Genomic DNA, 19,624 nt, shown 5'->3' with positions numbered 1-19,624 from the left:
GTTTAACATGGTATTTCATTCAAACAGACATAAATTATTACGTATTCATCCAAACTATTTTGGGTTGGGAAGATTATGATGAACGATTTTAGGGGCGGTCTTGATTGATTGATTGATTGATTTCGTTTATTTTACTTCGCGTTTTGTGCCTCTTGGCTAATTTGCGAAGATGTGGATGAGTGATGAAACTGTATGAAAGGACATTCACAAACAACCAAGCCCGAGCGGGATTCGAACCCGGGACCCTTGGCGTCGCAGCGCGATGTGCTAACCACGGCGCGGTCTTGAGTGACCGACACCGCTGTCTAGGAAGTGTGGGCAGATCAAGTATATCCTCCCTGGCCATGGTGTTCTTTGTGAGCGGCTCATCATTAATTTCATCATATCACCACTCGTTTAGCCAAAAGTGACAGAAAAACGAAGCGAAATAAATCAATCAACTCATCATCAACGTTGCGATTAACTTAAAGTGGTTGCAAGACGACTTAAAATGTCCAAAAGGCAATGTACAGTAGAATCTCTATAAGTAAACAAGAAAAGATGAAAGCATAAGAAGAGGGGGAACAGAACAAGAAATCAAGGAGTTGAGGATAAGAGAGGACAATCAGTTAAATCCAGTTCTCCCAGCGAACCAAGCGGAGCATTCAAAATGCACCAAGGCTCTCCATCGCAAGAAGACGAATCCACGTGCAATAAAAGAAGATCGTCCACCGGCATCGCTCTTGTTAGAAGCCCCTCCTCCTCTCTATCTCTTGAAGGAAGCATCCAAGTTCACTTCCCCACCGGCTGCGAGGAGAGGCGATCGATGACTCTCTCATACGTATTCCGCCGGAGTCCCGAGATGAGGGCACCAGTCGAAACTTGGTCACTACGCAGGTTCCGACCAGGAGAACCCGTGACCTGAATAATGTTCTTGGCGAGGTGCTACCGAACCCCCTGCTTATTAAGTTTCCAGAACTCTGATTTGTGTAACGAAAGACTTCCGTTATATAGACTCCCTCTTCGCAAAGTTTCGCTGTGGCGGCGGTACATGTGAACGTTACAGGTTACAGCAGCGTCTGTGCAGGGTGTATCATTCTCTGTTTTGCTGATTGTATCGATATGAGGCCTCGGATACTCTCGGTATTGTCTTGAGTTGTAAATGACTGTCTCGTTCTCGTCTCGATTTATAAGCATCCGTCCTGGTTTCATAAATAGATATGATTTTTAGGTTCTAAAAAATCTTAATTTAGGCTCGGAAAATAATGTTTCAAAATTCCTGAAAGTTAAATCGTTAAATACAAAATTTCAAGAGAACAGTAAGAGATTTTAATAGGTATTATGTAACAACCAAATAATAATATTCTAACTAAATTTTCATTTGTACACATCATTTTCAAAATTATCTTGTGCTGTCAGCAAATGTTACTTGTTCCTATGAAAAATAAATTACGTAGGTATAATTTGCTACACCATTCCAGGGTGGCTAGTCATCTGGAATTCCTTGAATTCTGGGAATTATGAGTGAATGTTTTCCCGTAAATGTGAAAAATTGCAAATGTTTATAAATCCAAATTCCATTGAATCTAAACACATTTATTAGTTTTTGTTTAACTGCAAGGGCAAAAATAGCCTAAAAACCTAAAATTCGAGACAACATGACGCAACCTCTCACTGTACAAGTTTTCACAACTTATAAATGTCATTAAGGGCAAACTATTTTTCTCAATAAAGTATTGCTGTTCGAAGCCTCGTTTCAACCCTACGAACCCTTAAAGGCCCGAATATCCTACGTAACTGCGATTGTTCAATGTACCGGGTGTCCGAGAAGTGTTTGTATGAAAACAAAAATTAACTATATCCGCTATATGCAACATAGACATGAAAAAATAGTACCAAAATGTTCGGAAACTATTCAAGTTTTTTTTGTTTCAGATTTCTGTACCGTTGCAGTAGTGTAGCAGTGCCAGTGTCCAGCAAACCGGAAATGTACACAAATCAGAAAAAGGCTGAGTGTGTTCTGTGGTTCAGGTCACAAAAAACAGTGCAGAGACAGTTTCAAACATCGTGCGTATCTGGGGTAAAGAGCCCCCTCATGAGGTGAGGAAGTCGACCATGGGCAACCCGAAGGTGAACGTTTGGTGCGCGCTGCTGCATGACAGAATAATCGAACCATTCTTTTTCTGTGAGGACACCGTAACATCTGGAGTGTATCTCGACATGTTGCAATTGTTTGCTGTTCCTCAATTGCTAGAATACCACCCAGATGTTATCTTTCAACAAGACGGTGCACCGCCACATTGGAGTCTGGAGGTTCGTTCCTACCTTGAACAGACATTTCCTGGAAAATGGATTGGTCGAGATGGACCGACGGCGTGGCCTGAATGATCTCCAGACATAACCCCTTTAGATTTTTTCTATGGAGTTATGTGAAAGACAACGTCTACAGAACTCCTGCATCCGATCTTGCAACTCTGCAACAACGGATAACCCAAGTCATCACATCAATCCCTCCTTTGATGTTGGCTAATGCATGGCGAAAAGTTGAATTTCGACTAGATGTACTCCGTGCTACCAAGGGTGCTCACGTGGAGATTTATTGATTTCTTTCCTATTGCCAATAAAACTTGAATAGTTTCCTAACATTTTGGTACCATTTTTTCATGTCTATGTTGCATATAGCGGATACAGTTCATTTTTGTTTTCATACAAAGACTTCTCGGACACCCGGTATACTAATCAGTACACTACATTGTTTCTTGTAGAGCTTAAACGATTTGATAATGAGTATAATTATAATTCATTACCTTTCATTCCGAATTCATGATAGAAACTTTCATCTTTGCAACGTTTATGGCTGTCTAAATACCCAAATCAATATAATCAGTGTACAATTAAAAAATTGTTCTTGTCTGAATTTTACCCACAACAAAGAAATATACACACACACACTCTTATTGGCTATCTCTACCTTCGTGACGGAGTGGTTAGGACAGAGCGCTACGACGCCTGGGGTTCCGGGTTCGATTTATTTCAATGTAGGATTTGATTTATTTTACTTCGCTTTCTGCCATTTTTGACTAATTGCGAAGATGAGGTTGAATGGTGATAAGATTAAATAGATGAAGGGAGAATCACAAACACACTTGGACAGCACACAACAATGTCTCATATTCGTTAGTCGGCAAAGTGCAGTCCAGGATGTACTACGTGGAAGCGAGGTTGACATTTGGATGCCTTGAGAAAGGGATACCCCTTACACACCCAAGTTCCGGGTTCGAATACACGCCTCGGCGTGGGTGTTCTCTGTGAGTGTCCCTTCATCATATCATAGCTCATCATCATATACGCGATTGGCCAAAAGTGGCAGAAAGGCGAAGTAAAGCAAGCGAAATCAATGAAGCAATCAAGCCTGCTAGTTAAAGGAAAGTTTCTTATAATTACCATTGTTGTCATTTTTTGACTCCCATTAACAGACAGATCGATCGAGATATCTGATGTTGAGATATCTCAGAGCGGTAACCAATCTGACACTGTTTCAAGATAAGGCAATTTTTGTATATTATTCTACCCTCTTCGCTTCTAAGTTTCTGTGTCACTTCTCGGGATATGTCTTTCAATCTAAATTTTAACAATACATTATATTTCAAGAACAGAGCAAACATTATTTTAAAACGAGAGCTTTATTAATGAAATTCATTGTCTGTAGTGTTACTCGTAACAACCCTCTGAATCCATATTTAAACAATAGCTACGAGGAAATGGATTTCTTCTTCTCAATATTGGTTGACTCGAATTGACCGAAAATTAGTTGGGAATTTGATTCAATTGTGAGCTAGTAAACACGGTGAAGGAAGGGCCCTGCGATATTTCGATAAATCGATATAGAGCCGATAATGTTGAAATATCGGAACGTCGATATCGTAAAGCTTGAAGTAGATAGATTGTGAAACATCTAATATGTTATAATATCTTTGTATGTACTGTAGGTATTCAATTGTTTTGTTGTTTCTCGTTGTCAAGCATGGAGTTAGTGATGAAATATTTTGAGTTATGGATTAAATTGTTATTTTATGTGAAATCGAACCCGCGTAAGTTATTATATTACCGTTGTTGACAATGCAGCAGAAATGTCGACCTCGATATATCAATATCGATAATACAGACAGCGAAATTATCTTATAACTTATATACATGACGACAGCATGATGTTTTTAGTTCCTTGAGAAGGAAGTTGCTGATTTAGAACTACATACTGCCGTTTATTCAACGAGCAACACAATTGTGTGTTTTTCTAGTTAAAAAAATTACAATTCAGAATTCTGTATCGATATTGTCGGTAATGTAGATATCGACGTTGATATTTTCGATACTCGATATCGAAGTTCGATATTCAAAAATCGATTTTCTCACAACCTTAGATGTGCTAATTATGAAAGACTGTGCTGTAGGAAGTATTGGTGCTTAAACACGTGTTTTCCTCTTTGCAGTGTACGGTGAACATGCCTGAGCAGTTGGTGAGAATGTTCCGACCCCCAGAGGACTGCGGGATGTGCAAGGGGCTGAGCGAAGTGGAGAAGGTCTCCAGGATAGCTGCGAGTCAGTTCCAGGAAAGGTTTGTTCATTAAAACTTTGCCTGCTCCACTTTACCTGAAGTTTCCTTTCCTTAAAAAGAAAAGCAAAATGGGTAATATCGTTACTCGGATGTAATTTACTGGTTTCTATCAAGTTCCGTAGGTGATGAAGTTGCTCAACCGTTAACGCATAGGAGAGGGAAAAATTAAACTAATTAATTCCAGGAACTTTCTTGCCGCAAACCAGCTCCTGTGCAGCAGTATTTCTGTTCCCAACATTTCAAGCAATATTCGCGTACCCTAAACATCTTCAAATAAACATCACTTTTGTAACGCAAGCTTCGTAACTGTATAATAAGAGTTTGGAATGAATTACGGACTTCACTCCATATTTGACACACAGGATTAATTTAGAGTAGTCGTAGAGCTTCGTTTGCGGCTCACAAACATGGTAGTTCGCATGTAAAGCAGAGAACGGATTTGCATGCAAATACATATGATGCTAAAATCAATGTTATTTTGGATTATCTTTACGAATCGTGATATGTAAGCTAGAAAAGTGCTACTTTTATTTTACATATTCTAGCTTTGAGCACATATTTTAGTTATTTTTACGTATAATTTCCATATTTTGGATCATTCGCCGACATATATAGGGTGTATCATAAGTAATAACGCAAACTGACACAGTTGAAAGTACACTATAATAGAAGAAAGAAAGTCTGAGTAATCATTGGTCTGCAAACGAGCCGTTTTCGAGATAATTGCGAATGTGTGGGTGGTTACAAGCCAACACTGACTTCATTTTTTGTAAACGTCGTCCTAGTTGGTAATGTGTGCAAATGTGTGCAAATGTGTGTGTGCAAAGACGTCACTGATTGCATTTTGTAAACACCGAGTGCTTTACTCCTTCCGCGCTCCGAGGTTTGCTCTTTGTTTACGAAACAGAACATGGCCGAGAGGTGACGTTGTAATCAAACACGATGGATACAATCAGTACACAGTCTAATCGTACTGTGGGAGTCACGTCAGTTGTTCTGTACTGCGTAGTGAAAATGGCACCGTCAGTAGCGTACGCAGGATTTTATCAAGGGGGGGGGGTTATTTCTAAAACTTTCTCCAAATTCACATTACCATTGTTTTATTATACTTTAATTAAATAATAATCATCACAATTAATGAATAATACTTATAATTAATTAATAGCTGAATTACTACTAATACCACTACTACTATTATGTACTAGAGATCTACATAAATATAGTATTTACGAAAGCAATAGAACAATATCACTTTCTAGTCATTCGATTTTTATCAAATTCTGGGAGCATTTTTTTGTTCCTTTGTTACGGAATAATTGTCTGGTCAACGAGGTGAGACATTTTAAGTGTGAAGAAAATCCATAAAAACAAGAAAATATATTAAAATAAATTAAAATAATCAAAGTATGGAACTCATCCAAGGAGCTGCGGTGGTCTGGTTGGTTGGTAGAGCGTGTGACAACCACGCGGGAGATCCGGGTTCGATTCCCGGAATTGGTTGGAATTTTTCCGGCTTCTTCCCCTCATAAATGTCCCCGATAATTCACATCTGGATTATCTCTCTGTTCTTACCAACAAAACATTTTACAATAGTTAAGCTTATTGTCGTTTGAATATATGTCTAGTCAACAAGGTGCTTCTATTATCGTGTACTTTCAACTGTGTCAGTTTGCGCTATTACTTATTATGATACACCCTGTATTGTGTACCTCTATTGTATACCCTTTATTGCAGTGGTTCCCAAAGTGTGAGCACCGAAATGTTCTAATTTTTTCACTGAAATGACACTTCTGAATTTAAAATATGTGTTTATTTTTTTAACTTAAAGCAAGCAACCTAACCACACTAACTGCGTTGCATGTGTTAGATAACACTAAGGGAGCCGTTAAACGAAAAAGCTTGGGAATCCATGCCTTATTGTGTTAAGTGCCAAAGTTTTTCAGTTCATCTGTATTCTGTTCGTTTTGTACTCTTTTGTATGTTAAATCTTGACAATAGACAATGCAGCTGTTATTATAAGATTCTTGTCAACAATAGAGAATGTAAGCTCAAGCTTTCGCGGCGATATCTTGAAATCCATTGCATGTGATATTGAACTCAGTTCCAGTCAATACAAATCTTATCTTTAAGAACAACAGTAGGCGATTCACGTTCCAGCAATTATAAGGAAGTTTGGTAATACATTTCTTGTAAGAAATAAAGCATATTTTGTGTTTCAATTTTGTATCACAATGTATGTCGTATAAGCCTAATGCATTTTATTTAGCTTGGTGAGGTACTTGCTTAATGAAAATTGTCAATTTTCACAATTGTAAGTCCATATTAAATTTCATATTTTGATTAAAGTAATAAATATATGTGCACATACCTAATACTATTTGTGATGTAAGGGGTGATTTTTCACCTAGTACACCCTGGACTGCATTTTGCAGACGAACAAGGCTCTGGCGACTGGCACTATGGCCAGTATAATTTTGTGTGTGTTGTCCTGTATTTTTTCCCTATGTGTGCTGAGTGCCACTTTACAGCCTCAGCTTTTAACAGAAGTCAGAAAATTTTAAGATTTAATTATGCAACGTTAGAGTTGCTCTTTAACGGTAAGGGCTGGACCCCATATAATGTGACGGGTGCAAAATAGCCTAAGTGCTGACGCACCCAATATTTTAAAATCAAAATTCGAAAACCTAACACTATTTTGATACATGGGAATGCGCTATCTGATCAATAGTTAGTAAAAATATATTTCGATATATATTACATCAAAACGAAGGGAAAGAAAAAATATTCTTGGCCTATTCGAATTGAACTAAGGTTGCAGAACACCGCTGAGGTGGCTGTGAACGATTTGCGAAATACCCGTTGTGAAACTTTGTTTTACCTTCACTTTATTGTCAGACAGGCTAATAGGCATTGGACCTACAGTTCAATCTTGGATCCAAACAGGCATACAACGTGTGTTTACAGGTAATCGAACCAAAGACTCGTCATTTGAGTTCAGTCCTTGGCATGAGTTTTTCTTTACGAGTGCCTCTTCACTTACATTATCATTATTCATTCCCATCTTCGCGATTAGCTTAAAGTGGCAGAAAAGGGATGCCAAATAAAAAAAAAACATAGTTATCGAATTACGGAGGTTGGAATTTTCATTTTTTTTGCATATTTGAGTTTCTGTCAACGTTACTTCACGTCTCTCTTCTACTCAAAATGAGCCATAACTGAATCCCTTATCTGTAATGCATCCGAAGGTTTATGACAACTCGAATCTGTATATGTATATGTACTGTATTGTACATACACACACAGATAAATTTCAACCCTACAACTCAAATGAAAAAAGGGTATTTCGCAAACTGGCCATAACTGTGTGATAAGGACGGCACAGATACTAAATCTATCACTGCAACTCGTTCGGCGAATCAACCCCACATGTAACTTGAAGTTACACTCTTGAAGCACCGTGCAAAACAAATAAAATCCTTAGCTCAACAACCTTTTGAAGGGCAAGACTTGCCAGTTGTGTAAGGTTTTATTTGCCTGACGTGTGATCAGCGCATGGAATCCCATAGACACTGTATTTTGGTTTTCAAGACTGAAATCCGCTACTGTTATTTTCAAGTAGCTCCGTCCTCACGATGCTGCGGCACGAACCTGTGACCTATCCCTCATAGATGGCGTAGTGTCTCCTTGTAATCAGAGTGTCCCATGTTCGAGCCCCGGTGTTGGTACATTGCACGCTGGTTCGGATTCCAGTTTCTACTGTAGCCCCGGTTCCGATTGGTCTATCTCAGACTAAAGTCGCATTGCTATTTAAGTGATACGAAAGTTTCGAATCATGTGTACATTGTGTAAAAGGTTCTGGTAGTTGGTCAGTAGAAAAATCATGCCTTTAATCTGTACACTGGTTGATAAATAACCGAAATCATGCTGATGCATATGGGTTTGCATAACCTGTAAGGATGTAACTTGCTAAGGAAGGAATTTAAGGATTGGTAATTTTGAGATGCTTATTTTATTTCTTAACCAATTACGTCCACTCTATAAATTGAAGAGTCCATTTTAACTTCATATGCGTGTACATATAAGGTTACGAATTTTATATTTTAAGGGTTAGAAAGAGCAAGCAAGGTCAAGGTTTTTGGAACGACCCTCGGACATTGCAGCATAAGAAATGTCATTGCGCCCTTGAAGCAACATTCGTGTGATATTATGCCAAACATGATATGCAAGTGTTGACTCGCACGTACAGTCGATATAAAAAGTTACTTAACGTGATGAACAGAAAAAGGACACCGCCAGTCAGCACTCTGCTCCATAGATAACCCACACTACACCGATGCATGATTGACTGTTTTGTCTTCAATCATTTTCACGGAATCTAAAATTGACAGGCCCTGTTAAATATTCTATTTGGTTTAACGAAAGTCCGGATTAACTGAAATAACCCAAAAGAACTGTAGAAAGTGCATTAAAACTCCGTTTATAGCAACAAAACACTTTATTATGGTGTATTTAAAGGCCATAGGCCTAAATACACTACAGTACAAAGTCTACGGGAAACAGAATTTCATCAGTGGGTGACTGCCTTTTCTTTGGGAAGTTCCCTTGTTGACTTCTAGCCACATTTAAAGCCTTCTGTTTTTTTTTCCTGTCCGGATTAAGCGATGTCCGGCTTATCGGAGTCCGGATTAACGAGGGTTTACTGCACTTTGCTTTATTTTACCTTTCCTTGCTGCTACTTTTGGCTGACCGCGACGATAAGGATACTTGGATCGAATAGATTAAGGGACAATGAAAGCGTAGCCTCTCTGTGCACAAAGTGGACTTAGAAGCGAACTGAAATGAAACTCAAACAAGCGTAAACCGCACAAAGGATTAAACAGGTCATGAGTGCAGTGTCTCGACTACCTGCAGCTTCCAGGTTGAAAGTTGTGTGCCTTCCTGAAAGGTCGCGCCTTACACCCAGATCCAAGAACTTTTGAAACAACCCTCGTATATTGTAGCGTCACAAGCGTTCCCAAACTTCAGGGCGAACACAAACAAACACCTCAAGGAAAGAAACGTGTGCCCATCTTCGTGTAGTCGATTCGAGGCTCGATTCATCCGATAAAGTAGCCGGTCTGATTGGTTCGTCAGTCATCCAGCACGCGCGACGATGCGGGAAGCGTAGATCAATTCCAGACCAGAGGAGGAGGGGGAGGGAGGAACAAAGGCGAGTAATTTGTTCTCGCGCCGTCCCGTGAGAGCGCGGGGGAGGCGGAGATGGAATGAATCAGGCATTGAACCAGGAAACGGCAACGTCGAAGACACCCGCGGGAGAGGTACGCGTCAGTCAAAGAAGGCTGACTCCGCCGAAATCTACTTCAAGAAAATCTCAGACTTTTGCCTATTCTTCGATCATTGTAAGAATATAGTCGATGTAAACAAAAGGCACGTGGTTCGGGAGAAGTAACTACACACCTACGGTTTAGCTAGGTAAATAGCAAAGCGAGACGAGACGAGACGAGACGAGACGTGGAAGTCCAAGTCACGTCTCGATTTATAAACGTCAGTCTCGGTCTCGTCTCTAGTCTTGAAAGTTACAGGGTTCCCCAAAAAGTTCTTTCGTTTTTTTTTAGATTTCTTGATTGAATTTCTGCTTTACGCCCTCGGGTTTTAGAGAATATGGGAAAATCTCTTACCTCAAACAAAAAAAGAAAACTTCAGAACAATTGACAACTGCCACCGCCCAAAATATCATTTATGCCGCAAAATAAATACTGTTAATAAAAATAAATGAAGTATTCACAGATTATCTGTTTTGGAATATTTATTCGTCCAGAGACCGGAAAAGGTGTCGGACAGTAAATTTGGGACAGGTCTGGCGAATATGGTGGATAGGGTAAAGCCTCAGCAAAGCGCGCTACGACGCCAGGGGTCCCGGTTGCGAATCCCCACCTGAGTATGGGTGGTCTTTGTGAGTTTGTCTTCAATGTCATCACTCATCCTCATCGTCGCAATTAGCCAAAAGTGACATAAAAGCAGTGATATATACAAAAATAAAATCAAAGCCAAACGTCCAAGTGTCGTGTTCCCTCTTTGCGGCATGGAGAGAGAGAGAGAGAGAGAGAGAAAGAAAGCGAAAGCAAGGGAAAGTCAACATGACATTGAGAGGGAAGTAGACAGGGAATGCAAATGAAGAAGGTGAAAAACAAATAGAGAGCCATAGAAAAAAAGAAGGAAATGAAATACACACATATACACAGAGAGAGAATGAGAGAGATAGAGAGAAGAAAAGAAGATGAATAAGAGAGAAAGAAATAGGCAGGGGATAAAAATTGAAAAGGAGACGTAGATGGATGAAAAATAGAAATAGGCACGCAATGGAAAGAGGGAATGAGCGTTACAATGGGAGAGTCAATCAGAGATAATTGGCAAATAGGGGATAGTAATTGGGAAGGAAACGTAAATAGAAGATAAACAAGTAGACAAAGAAACATAGGAAGAAGGAAATAGGCACACAAGTACACACACAAAAGACAGAGAGAGAGAGATAGAGCGGAAAGTGAAAAGGAAGAGTCCAACAGTGAAAAGAGGGAACATAACAAGCGATACAAATTAAACAGGTGTAAATAAAAGATAAACAAGTAGACAGAAAGATAAATAGAGGGAAGAAACGAATAGAAACACGCATACAGATGGAGGGAAGAAGGGATGGGGGAGAAAGAAGAAAGAAAGAAAGAAAGAGCAAACTGAGAGAGAAATATACAGCCAACTGAAGTTGAAAAGGAGAAAATAGAAGAAAAGCGATAGAAAATATAGAAAGAAGAAGGAAATAGACGCGGACACGCAGAGAGATAGAATAGACGACTATAGCACACCTATTCCGTTTTATAATTGGTGCTGTGCCACAGCATGCGTAGGATTCGACATCTTGTTCATTTGAGAAACATCAATATTTCATGGCGGTATATTACAAAGCACATTTATTTACTCTTTTAATGGTTTCACAGGATAATGGGAACAGACACAACATTCATACAAGAGGATTATGATTAATCTTTTCACCAGTTAGAGTGATTTTTGAAATTATCAAATTTAGTAGCATCTGAAGAATAAATGTCAGTTCGTTCTTTGCCTTCTCTAATCCTTAAAATTAAATTAGTCTAAAAGTACCATTTATAATCTCTAACCCAAGCCTCCTTGAATGAACCATACAGTATACCAGTATACTACAATGGCCATGATTGAAACGTTTACTAGGAGGTAAATAAGTGATGGAACTAAAAAAGGGGAAAAATTTTAAGATTCGTCTGTAGATCTACAGCAATGATTTGTCTTCATTTACTATGGCCGCTTCTTTCTGAACATTTTCTGCGAAAAGACTGCAACCTAGGAAGAAATGGGGAAAACGAATTGGAGAAAATCACTCCAGGCTGTCATATCTTTTCTCGTCGGACGTGCAGTTAGGAATCAAACTAGACAAAAAAGAAGTAGGAAGCAGGGAAAGACAAAAGGGATGGAAGCAGACAACGCAATTTGTACCGTCTCGTCTCGGTCGAATAAAAAACCGCATGTCAGGTCGTAGGGGAAGCCAGATTACGGCGATACGAAGCTGTTACCGGAAGGGAGACAGGATCGCATCAAATATGAAAGGCCACAATAGTCTCCTCCTGACCGCAAGTGCTGTTCATTTCTTATGAGGGAAGGGAGGAACTCCCTTGTGTAGGAGGTAAGAGGGATTGTACCTTGCGATTTCTTCTTGAGGGTTGAATTTTAAGAGAGACGGCGCAAGGGGCGTGGATAGAAGAAGTCTATCTTTGCCGAGAGACCCGTTTTTTGTTTTAAATTCGCATACTTACCAGAGTGTTTGAAGGTTCGATCTACACTCACGAGCAGAAGTTGGTTCAGTTGGCCCGAATCGACTATTAGCCCCTTACAGTTAGGCAACCAACATGACGAGAGCGTTTAGCATGCTGCATGCAAGGTGAAAAGCTTCCTAGTTCCTTGTGTGTGTTGTCTCGTGTATTCATTCACTCCGGCACAATGAAACATATATGTAGATTAACTTAAACTTTAATAACACGAAAAATGTAAATAACACTAAATATAATGAAGGGTTCCACACAAATTTACACGTAAATGACGAGATGTACATCACCTGTACGTCAACTCGAACACACACTGCGCATGCGCACACTGCATGGCAACAAGACCATATGAATGACAATTCGTCTGAACACAAGAATTTCCGTTGTTGTCGTCTTAGGTAATCACAATTGTACAGCTACCTTAGAAAATCCCCAATGAATACTTTGACAGGAAATATCTTCTATACTCTGTCCCGTTCATCTCTGGAGCAAACGAGCGGAAACAAGTCTCTGCGCATGTAGTGACTCGAGAGGGCTCAGCCCGTTAGATGGAACGGGATTGTGTGGAGGGAGAAAAGTTAACAGCTACCAGCCGTTTGCAGGAGTGTTTACTGCTTCACTCTGCCCATTCAATTTCTACCTTCTCTACCGTTATGCGCGACCTTGCTCCAGAGATTCCAGGGATAGACATCAGTTCCCTAAGATATTTAGAAGCGTGACAGGGAGGGGTTGGTGCGAGTTATAACCCCCTTCTCTATTCGACTGTTCTGTTCACGTCACTGAAGATATTCCATTATATTTGCTCTCTTCAACATCCGTTTACTTTTCCTCTTCTGTAAAACGTCAACATAAATCCTTGCATCGCTTGAATATCTCTTCTCTGTAAACATCGAGTGAGTAATTTTCTTCGGAAGTCTAGTCACTTTAGTTGTAACGGTACGCTTAATACTGATAGCAAAGTGGCAACCTCCATGTACTTCCTTTTTCCCAAAGTACGTACACTAAGGCCCGCTTTAGACGAAAACAATTTCCTTAGCAATTTTCTTAACATTTGTGCCATGACCAAAATGCTACCGTGTAAAGGGAGAAATCTTATGGCATTTCAGATGCCAGGGCATATTTCATGGCATTTCTCAAGGATAGGATCGATCCTGTTTCCGTAGCATTTTTCGTAGCATTGATATGATCCATATTTTTATGTGACGTCACAACTTTAAAATATGTCAGTAATTTATTTATTTTGAGCAAAGAAAGCGTAATTTCCATGTTATTATATGTAATATTGCACCTTGTTTGTAATGTATATCTTTTGTTTAATGTCTATTGTATTTTATGCTCTATTATGAGTAGTTTAATGTACCTTCATGTTTGCGAGAGTGCACTATGTGAATTTGTATTTCTAAACATGTGTAGATGTCAGTTTTGTTGATAGTATCCTTTTCTAGATAGTGAGTGATTCATCTGTACTTGAATCTGTGTTTCTCGAAAATAGTATAAAAGCGAGGATATCACGTAAGAAGTAACACACTTTAGCCACGGATCATCGAAGATTTTAAACATAAAAAAGAACTCCTCGGTGTTGTGCATACATCTTTGTATGGTAGTTCGGGGCGCAAGCTAAGCCTATGTGAACATAGGTATGCCGATGACCATGCATTGATGCTACGCACAATACTGCAACCATTATTCGTTAAGAAATAAAGCTAGCCTAATTATTAATTTGGAATAGAAGGCTAAAGAGCAAATATTGGCTCAGTTATTATTGCATATCTCTTGGTGTGGTAGTTCGGGGCGCAAGCTAGGTCTATGTGATCATAGGCTTGCCGATAGCCACGGATTGAGTTTATGCGTTTTAGTTGAGTCAATTCAATTACAAAGCGGAATCCTCGCCTTCGTCTCAAGTACATTCGCATTATAATTGCCATAAATAAAGAATATAACCTTTGTTTATCTACTGCAGCAACGTGGTTTTATTTCTCTGTGGTGTGAATATTGTCTTTGCCTAACACTATCCCTGTACCTGAGAGGAGTCTGTGTACTTCACCGAGTCTCATCGTTCACCGCTGAGTATTATTAAGTTTTTAAAATAAATATAATAATACGTTTAATAAATAAATAATACAGGCTTGAACGTATCAGCATAACCAATCAGAAGCGACCTCATGGTCACGAATGCAGATGTAATGAATGCCGAGTGAGATGTAAACAATGTATCAGTTCACATTTTTTAAAACACGATAACTATTCAACCAAGAGGAATAAGGCAGTGGCGTCTCGTGGCCTCAAATTTAGCCCGGGGCTTATTTTTTAAAGAATTTAAAATATAATGACAATTCACATGAATTACAAAAAAATGTATTTTTTTCTTCTAGACTACAAAACTGGACTTACTTTTTTGAAAGAATTTAAAATGTAATGACAAATTACATTAATTACAAAAAAAAACGGGTATTTATCTTCTTCCAAACTACAAAACTGGACTTATTTTTTTTTAAAGAATTTAAAATATAATGACAATTCACATGATTACAAAAGAAACAGGTATTGTTGTGAAACATAGCTTTCTACGAACGTTGACTCCTGTTCTTCTGCTCAGCAAATTTTGTTATTACTTTTTCGTTGAAGCCCTCTATGTTTGAAATGTATTCTATCTCTATTGTAAGCAAGTGCCAAGGCATTTTGTCTGTCTTGTCCCATTGCATTTCTTAATCAGGTTTTAATACGCTTCAATGTGCTGAAACATCGTTCAGATTCAGATGTTGCCACTGGAGTTATTAAAACTATGTTTGTCATTTTTACTGTTTCTGAAAAAGTACCCTCTAAATAATTTTAAATAAAAAATGAATGCAATCTACTGATAGAGTTTATGTTGTTCAACTCTTCACTACTATAAAGAACACGAAGTTCCCTCTTTAGTTTTCCCTCTTCTATGAAGGGATAATAAATCTGGGAAGATGCCTCTGTTTAAAGATTGTTCTCTTTCATTATGTCCTCGTAGAGCAAGTTCATGTCGACCACAGAATCTTAAGCAATCGATAATTCTATTCAATATATGCCTATTTTTCCGGACAAATTCATTGTGTCTTGTAATTGACAGCCTATGTCCTTCATCAATTTGTGTTCGAACATCAACCCTGCCAAACTCACTCAAACATAGCGAATGAAAGCCACCAAAACACTACAGAACAACACGTGAGATCGAACGCGAAGCAACGGAACTAGCCCCGAATCAGCACTCAAATCCATTGCAGTCTCCCCTCCTCTCTCTGCTAGCATGTGACCTTCACTGTAGCGTAGGTGGGTGTAAGCCACGCCTTCCTTTGCGACGTGCCCCGGAAAACGATAATTGACATCAATGCCGCTAGGAGCGCTGTCGTATCCATTGCAACAGACGATGAATTTACGTGGGTAAAAACCGCCTTTTAAAAGACTGTGTGATAGTTATGCGTTATGGTGATTGATAATTACGTGAATACGTCCATTTTTCTTTAGGGGCTAAGCCCTGGAAGCCCCAAGGGACGAGACGCCACTGGAATAAGGTTTTAGGTACAAATCAATGGCGCTGCTTTATGTCGTTTACTGTGCACATGAGAGAATATCTTAGTTGTTTCAATTGTAAACAACGTCGAGTCACCATAGATGGTGTAACTCGACGTGCCTTTCGTGCTGTATATATTACACATTGCAATCGCAAAAGCTTACCGAATTGTACATGAAATGCGTCCGTATAAAGTACTACTACTGTATATGCTATAACATTGTTGGAAGCATTTAGATAGCATTTATGATAGCAAATATACTAAATGAAATGCTTTCGATTAAAGCGGGCTTAGCACTCCATCCCTACTGAGAGAACTGTGAAGTCCCAACTGAACAAATAGTGACCAGATGTAATCACCTTGCGGATACTCTTCCCCCTGCATTTGCAGAGGTTGCTAAGGAGAGCGGTTCTCACGAGGGCAGGCACGTGAAAGCAAGAACGAAGCCAAGGTGAACGAAGTTGAACCCAAATCACCACTGGGAAATGTTAAGTCGAGTATTTTGTCCTTTCGTTGAGGGCAATCGAGGGTAGGATCGGAAAATTATGAGAAGGTGCACAGGCGGTAAATATTAATAACACTTGGTGGGTGGGTGTATATAAATGGAAACTTTAAAATTGACACATACGTGCGCGCGCGCGCATTTTTTCTATCTTTTATCATTCTCTCTCTCTTTTCCTTATTTTTTTCTTCTGTCAGTCTTACCCCTATTTATTTCTTTGTAACTTTCCAACTTTCCTCCTCTACTGGTGTACTCTCTCTCTCTCTCTCTCTCTCTCTCTCGCTTCTCTCTTGGACCACTCTCTTGCAGTTTTCTCCTTAGCTGCTTTTCTCTTCAGCATTTCCCAATACGAGGGCTATTTTTTTCAACCTCCGATAGGGCAGAAATCATAACCACAGTGAATAGCAAAATGGGTTTATTGACAAAAGTTATGTACACGTATAATCTACTCTTCGACGTAATCACCAAGAAGATTCAGACATTTATCGTACCGATACACCAGCTTTTCAATACCCTCTGCAAAAAAAGGTGCCGCCTGTCTGTTGAGCCACGTCTGCACCGTGTCCCGAAGCTCCGCATTGGTATGGAAGCGCCCACGTCCCAATCACTTCGTCATCGCCGGGAATAGGTGGGAAGTCACTCGGCGCCAAGTCTGGGAGGTAGGGAGGGTGATCAAACACTTCCCAGTGAAATCTTTGAAGAAGGTCTTGGGTTGACGCAGCAACATGCGGTCGGGCATTGTCATGAAGCAAGACAATACCTGAAGACAGCATGCCTCTCCGGCACACCGCTCATTCGACGGTGAATTTCCGCTGCATTGTGCACCTCTGCCTGTAGAAATCGTATCACACTACGCACCTCGCACTTGGCGGGAGAGTCGATTATAGCAGACATATCTACGTGCCCGTCGCACAGCTTCAACTGAAGCGTTGGTCTTTGACAGTGGTGGTGGTAGTGGAAGGGGAACGCCAATCAAGCTGCGTGACGCCCCGCTTCCTAGCGCTTCACGGGTCACCTAGCAGCACCATCAGAGGTTGAAAAAAAATTGGCTCCGGTACCCCTTTCTACACCCTCGATTTCAGGCACATTTCAAATATTTTCGTAAAAATATTTAGTTCCTCATAACAAACAGTGTTTGCAAATAGCGCGGAAGTTAATTTTTTAGATCTACGTGCTACAAAACTTACATTTTTTATGAAATTAAAATTCCTTGCGTAACCTCAAAAATGTTTTTCAGAACTTCTATGATGGCGAATGATGGATTCATGTCACAGGCGCAAGTCTGATTTTTTCTCTTTCTTCTTATGATTAACTTGTGCAATGGGAACATTTGCGATTGCGATATGCTATTTGTGTGATATATTGGCGGATTGGACATTTCAGACATTTTATTTCATTTATGCGACTTCAGAAATTGGAAATAATTATTTCTTTTTGACAACTGCAGGCCGTAAAGGGGAGGGTTGTTTTTCTAAATGACTTGTGGTATGGGATAATTTGCGACTTCTAATTTTTATGATGGGAAGGGAGTGGAGATTGGTATTCTGTGGAAAAGGACAACAAGAACTTTCAACGTAGCAGGTACTTCATTTTTGGACTTACAAATTGAACTTTGACACAGAATTCAATACCTGGCCTTGGTAAAAAGAGGTAAGTTACCTTCTTAGGTTTAATTTTAGCCCTCATTTTTTGGTATCTTCATGTGTCAATGCGGAAAACAGTGAGAAATAGTGTTGGGGGCAGGTGACTCCGGCCAATTTCTAACATGCTTTAAAAGGGACTGTATAGATAAAGGCGGGGCCGCGGTAGCGGTAGGGGGCGGTAAGTCAATTACCCCAGGGGCGGAGCCCGGTATCGGTTGGAAATTTGGACTCAACAATTTCAAACGACAAACCTCAACTTTAAACGGCTGTACAGTCGTAAATACTTCTTTCCGCGCGCCAGTTGTTTTTTATTCACAATTAGGATCACATAATCTTCATAATGAAAGAAAAGAAATTGAAAATTCGAGGGTGTAGAATAGGGTACCCGACCCAAAAAATAGCCTCGTACATTATCAATTCCACTGTCTTCCCCACTTCTTTTTATGCTCTAGTTCATCATTTTCTCTAGCTTTTATGTTTCTCTTCCAATTTATCCTCTCCGCCATGTATCCCTTCCTTCCTGTACGCGCGTTCTGTTTGTACGGTTTGCTTGGAGTTTCGTAATTATAATCCATAATAGTGTTTGTCAATCTCCGGGCTCTGGCATCAATTATACCAGCCAATGAGAGTTTCTCCAACCAACATCATTAAAATCAAATTAAGGTGTAGATATTAGTTTTCCTCGTATGATAACATAGTGATCGATTTCCAAATTACTTGGATTTCTTTCGGTGTTCAAAATGCAATGCAACATGAAAATCAGCACTTACAACATTAATTTAATGGTGTTTTGGCCTGAATAAACTACAGAATTCATTACAGCCATTAGTTGACAACTAATGTAAAACTAAGTTTATTGTTGTCAGTAAACAAATCAAACTCATTTTGATTATACCATAATTTATTTATTAATACTGTAACTCTGTGTACGAATTAATAAACGTATAAAGATTTAAAAATTAGAAAAGTAATTTCAAGTAAAAATATTGGGATCGGGCCATCGACCTTAAAAAACCCAAAAAAAAACCGCGGTCTCAGAAACGTTGAGAGCTAATGACCTATAACGGCAAGAGATGACGCAATTTGTAATATTTCTAGTATCCTCAATATTCACAAGAAATTACACAGAAAATATGAACCAAAATATACTAATTTATCGAAGAATATCTACCTAGTTTTTGTTCCGTGGGCTACTGCTACTTGGCCACTTACTTAGAGACAAATTTGGTTAGTAAACAAAATATCTTACGTAACCAGAGTGGATATTTAAGGTGACAGTTCCTAATCTCAGCTTTAACTCATTTAATGCTCTTGCATGGTAACTACAGCTTTGCAAATACAAAGAAAATCGTTCTTGTGATTTCGTTTCTGTAGATATTATGCTAATTTCTTTGGCTTTTTAATGAAAAATCAGAAATAAAGATATAACAATGCAAAATACATTTGAGTTGAAGAAGCTGTTAAACAACGAATACCATTAAAAATGTTCTGCTTTTTCA

The 19,624-nt window shown here is 39.2% G+C and overlaps 1 protein-coding gene across 1 annotated transcript in view; it reads left to right on the top strand.

The window, feature by feature from the left end:
* The window catches only part of LOC145990994 (uncharacterized), a 124,415-nt gene that overhangs the window by 78,603 nt on the left and 26,188 nt on the right, over positions 1–19,624 (top strand). Inside the window, exon 2 of the mRNA XM_083126639.1 lies at positions 4,470–4,594. Coding sequence (XP_082982765.1) covers positions 4,470–4,594 — 125 coding nt within the window. The remainder of the gene's footprint in view (positions 1–4,469; positions 4,595–19,624) is intronic.

The sequence above is a fragment of the Lepisma saccharinum genome, chromosome 8, assembly GCF_977018435.1.
Source record: "Lepisma saccharinum chromosome 8, izLepSacc3.1, whole genome shotgun sequence".
In the NCBI taxonomy this organism is placed as follows: domain Eukaryota; kingdom Metazoa; phylum Arthropoda; class Insecta; order Zygentoma; family Lepismatidae; genus Lepisma; species Lepisma saccharinum.
The sequence above is the reverse complement of the archived record's forward strand: the minus strand, read 5'-3'. Positions and strand labels throughout refer to the sequence as shown.